The following is a 4,677-nucleotide window of genomic DNA, read 5'->3' on the forward strand; positions in this document are numbered from 1 at the left end:
TTACACACCCTCCTGTCATATGGAAACGAACATATCAACATAGCTTTTAAGAGTGGAATATTGGCATTACCTCTACACTCTCCTTTGAAATTAAAATTTACACACCCTCCTATCAAATGGAAACGAACATATCAACATAGATTTTTAAGAGTGGAACCTTCCTTCCAAACGACATACGCTGGCCGGCGTCACAAAGATGCAATAGAGAACACGAAGGATTGTTGGGAAATGATAGTTTTTAGGTGCCTAAGAGCTATGTTAGATACACGAAATAACTGTAAACATATTCTTAACAATCATCAACTCATACATCAGGTATCCGGTACCAGATCAAACGTAGAAGTAATGCACATGAATAATAAATATACTTCCATATAACTAACGTTAACAAGTAGAGTAGCGATCGCGTTTTGCTAGTGCATGGATAAATTGCTGCATGTAAATAGCGCTTACGATTGAACATGAATATGAGATTCTATTCAATGGTAAAACATCAATATATGTCGAAACGTTGATAATATGCGGTGGTGCACAGCTCACTCAGATGATCTCATTTCAAATGCAGTGATGATTATACGTGTTCCACGATGTTCGATTCACACGCTCTATAATCGCAGTATTCACGCACAAGCAATGCAAATACGCATGAATGTTATTCATGGGTATTTGAATATTCAAATATTCATGAATATTTAAATATTCATGAGGCCAGCCATGTCCAGTACGATCGATAATGGAATTCAACATTTTGACTAAGAAAGCAATTTTTCGGACAGCCTTTGACATCGAGCGTTGCGAAACATGACGTTTTCGTAGAATTATTTAAATTATTGATGAAACGCGAGTTTCGTTGTTGAATTATTTAAACTGAAAACGCTAAGTATGCAAGTAGACAAATTTTTTCAGAACTTCCGAAAATTCTAGTGGTAATTTTTTATTCAATAGCTTTGACAACTTAAGTCTGCTCTAAATGCAATTTCATTTATTGCAGAGTTTTAATTAGAATAAAACATAACATTAGAACATAAAACTAAAACGATATTTATCGCGAAACGCGCTTTCGGTACAACAAAAGAAAATATACGAACGTTTATCCTAATTTGAGATACCTAAGTTCAAATCTCTCAAAATCGTTATCAGAAGCGATTATAACTCATGATAAGATGGACCTAATAATAATCATATAGTATTAATAAAAAATACATAATCATTACGTATATTGCACAAGCAAGTCAAGATCTCGCGTTTCAAACCGGACTTGTGAATGAAACGAGGACGCAAAAATGGTGTCCTATACATAAAACAAATATACATGAATGATACACACAGCGATGGACTAGATAGAAACGAAAGAGTGATCTACCACTTATTTTTATTTTATTTATGTTTGCAGGTGAGAAGGACGAAACCGATGGACGCTCCTGTACGTGAAATCTCCCCTTGACTGTCAACAATACATTCTTAACACGACAGGCAAAAATGGATTCTTCCCTCGACCATCAACAGCACATTCTTCCCTTGCCTGTCTGCCACCAGCACATTCTCTCCTCGACTGTCACCAGCACATTCTCTCCTGGACTGTCACCAGCACATTCTCTCCTGGACCTGTCTCTTATACACATCTAGATGTGTATAAGAGACAGATGCAGAACTTACTGACGACAAGGAGTTTCCTGACCATGCACAACTTACTGACAACAAGGAGTTTCCTGGTCTGCCAATGATGGGTGAGTGGGCAGATGAATGGATGGTGACTACACATCTGCTGTATCATGACCTCCTGCTTCACTTGGTGCACCACATCAAGACTGCACACCTGTAGGTAATGCTTCTATAGTAAAGACTAACATCACCTCAACCTTCATTGCAGTGCAACTGCTTCAAATGGAATCTAGAGAAATCTGATCCAAAAATTATTTTTTATTATAACAATATTTACTATTACTATTAGATCACTGAACTGTGTTACGTTTAGTTCATCTGTTTTATTATAATTTGCAGACATAAATAAATATGATTTAACACAAAATTCCCCCAGAAAAAGTTTGAGGCAAGCTAGTCAAATCTAACTCTCAAATAGCATTTAAAATAACAAATTGCTCTTTTTAACTGAGTAAAAAAAATACAACGAGTGGTAATGAGAACATGAGGACTCCAAGGAATGCTCATGATCTACATTGAAAACATATTGAGGTGATAAATTGCATACTATGCCTCATTGTGTTGGAGTTGCGATAAAATGGAGTCCTCTAAAATTTTTACTTGAGGGGACATTTCTCCTCGCATCTCAAAAAAGCTTTATTAAATAATTTTTTTTTAAAACACTCATTAAAAAAACATCAATTTTAACGTACCTGACTCTTGGCGAGAACCTTCATGGCGTAGTGCAAGAGTGTGTTGCCGCACTGTACGTGGAACACTTGGCCAAAAGCCCCACGGGACACTTCACCATAGAACTAAAACAAGCAAACTTGCATTAACAATGCTTCATTATAAAACTACCACTACAACATTTGATGTAACAATTTAAATCTGCATAAAGAAATGAATCTTTAGAATTAATACTTAATTGCCAATTTAAGAAGTCATTGCCAAATGCTAACACAATTATCCTGTAAATAACTCCCATAAGAGTACCTAGCTTTGTTACAATTGCACCAATACCTTCACTTCAACACTAGAACAAGTATTTTTGTTTAGTTTCCGTCTGGTGCAGTGTCGATTGATAAGTAACAGTTTATAAAATTACTATCACTTTAATTCACTCGTATAGATGTCAACCAAGATGCAACCCATATAAAAGTTTGAAGCATAACAGGATAAATCTCACTCACAATGAGCTGCATCTTCTGATCAGTACCAACTGGAAACTCAGGCAAGAAAAGCAGTTCAGTCTGAGCCACCGGCCAAGCTGTCTTGCCAGGTCCAGAAATGCTCCCTCCTCGGTATCTAAGGGTCAAAAATATCTCACTGGATGCCAAATTATTGTCTAATTTTTTTCAAACAATAGAAGAATGAAGTAATTACATTTAATTAATTTATTTTGAACAAAGAGAATTTATCCTACAACAAAGAGAATAGTATATGAATAAAAAATTATATATATAGGTACTTGATTTATTCTAAGATTACGGAGTGATGAAATTCTATCAATTGTTGAAGTGTAACTAGAGTATTCAGAGATTTCTTAATTGTTTATTATTAAGCTTTTAAGCTTCAGAAGTGAATAAGTTTTGATGTTAGTGTTCAAGTGTAAGAGATGAATAAAGTCCAATAAAAAATAGAGCTTTTCTCCACCTGGGTAAAAACAATTATAACAGATGCTTCAATCTCAATTTAAACATTATAATCAACCAACCTTGTTCTGGTAATTTTCTTCCTGGAGCCATCTGGATTAGCTTGAGCAGACACTAGTGAAATGAAGGATAATCCACTGAGTACAGAAAATCTCTGTGATAAGTTGTTGGCAAGACTCATTACATTGAACTGCGGTGTTAGAACCTGAAATAGAAAGGAAAGATCACACCTCTTCTTCTGGTGCAAAAAGTAACCAATTACAAGGTACATTACTCGTCAAAAGAAAGAGTTTTAATAAATGTATTTCAGGACTGCTATGACTCTACAATACATAGATAAGGGATCATACATTTCAAAGAAGAAAGGATTTTTAGAATGGTTAAATGTGTAACATTAGTACAAACGAAAAAATGTTTTGCTACATAGTGACAATGTTCTAAAGGAAAGCAGCAAATAAATAGATAGACAGCTAAATAGTTTGGTCAAAAATGTACTCACATCAGACAGGCTTTGCCCGGGCCGTAGAGATGGTGGCTTGAGTGGTCTGATGAGTGCAGCAATTCCTTTCCTGTTGATATCTGCAGAAGAAACAGCAGCCGAGGAAACAGAGCGAGATTCTTCAGACCCAGCATCTCGTACTGGAGTTAGAGGAGCACTTCTGCTACCACCTCCCTTGCTGCCAGTGGCTCCCATTGTAGGATGTGGCACCTCCAAAATGGCATCAAAAGTGTCCTAGAAAAGCTCTTTGCAGGAGTTTTCTGGTCCAACTTGATGATATAAAATCACAAGCTGATACTACTTTCAGCATCTTAATTGAAATTTTCTTTAGCACAATTCAATTTCAATTCTATTCATGGCTTTACAGCTAAATAAAAAATCTATAGATACATAAAAAATTGTACCAAACATGGTGAAGGAATTAATAAAGTTAATGGTATAAAATAGATTAGGAATTTCAATAAAATTTCTGCAACAAAATTGTTGGTATATGTTAGAAAAGTTTCCATTGCATTTTACAACATATTCAACAGTTATATTTAGCAATAAAACTACTAATAAAATAGAACAAAAGAATATACCTATATATGTTACCAAAGGCTAAATTTATTTTAAAAAAGAAATTCTTTCTAAATTTCTTTTTAGAAGTCTTTTGTTTTGAAATTTAAGGGCAAAATGCATAATTCAATGTCAAACTTGTAGCCTGGCAAATGAGTTTGGAGATGCATTTTCCCTTCCCTCAGTAGACAAAATGCATTTATAGCTTGAGTAGTACCGTAGTCACCATAAACCATTTAATATTAACTCCAATTTACTATAGGTACCAAAATTATCAGCTATCTAATGATATTCAAAGAAATGATTATCATATGGAACTACCTG

General features: G+C 34.9%; 1 protein-coding gene across 1 annotated transcript; it reads right to left on the reverse strand.

The window, feature by feature from the left end:
* Positions 1–4,136, reverse strand: LOC108677915 (serine/threonine-protein kinase S6KL). The gene is made up of 6 exons (XM_018166230.2): positions 3,796–4,136; positions 3,359–3,501; positions 2,835–2,949; positions 2,355–2,456; positions 1,697–1,816; positions 1–12 (listed from the first exon to the last, which is right to left on the reverse strand). Exons 1-6 carry the CDS (start codon positions 3,988–3,990, stop codon positions 1–3), a joined length of 687 nt encoding a protein of 228 aa, XP_018021719.1. The 5' UTR covers positions 3,991–4,136.
* Positions 4,137–4,677: the final 541 nt, after the last annotated feature.

The sequence above is a fragment of the Hyalella azteca genome, unplaced genomic scaffold (assembly GCF_000764305.2).
Source record: "Hyalella azteca isolate HAZT.00-mixed unplaced genomic scaffold, Hazt_2.0.2 contig1034, whole genome shotgun sequence".
NCBI lineage: Eukaryota > Metazoa > Arthropoda > Malacostraca > Amphipoda > Hyalellidae > Hyalella > Hyalella azteca.

Coding starts and splice junctions, on each gene's coding strand:
- LOC108677915 (XM_018166230.2), bottom strand. CDS start 3,990: ATGGGAGCCACTGGCAGCAAGGGAGGTGGTAGCAGAAGTGCTCCTCTA. Junction 2,950..3,358: donor AAGAAAATTACCAGAACAAG/GTTGGTTGATTA, acceptor TTTGACCCTTAG/ATACCGAGGAGGGAGCATTT. Junction 1,817..2,354: donor AGGTTCTCGCCAAGAGTCAG/GTACGTTAAAAT, acceptor CATTACCTACAG/GTGTGCAGTCTTGATGTGGT.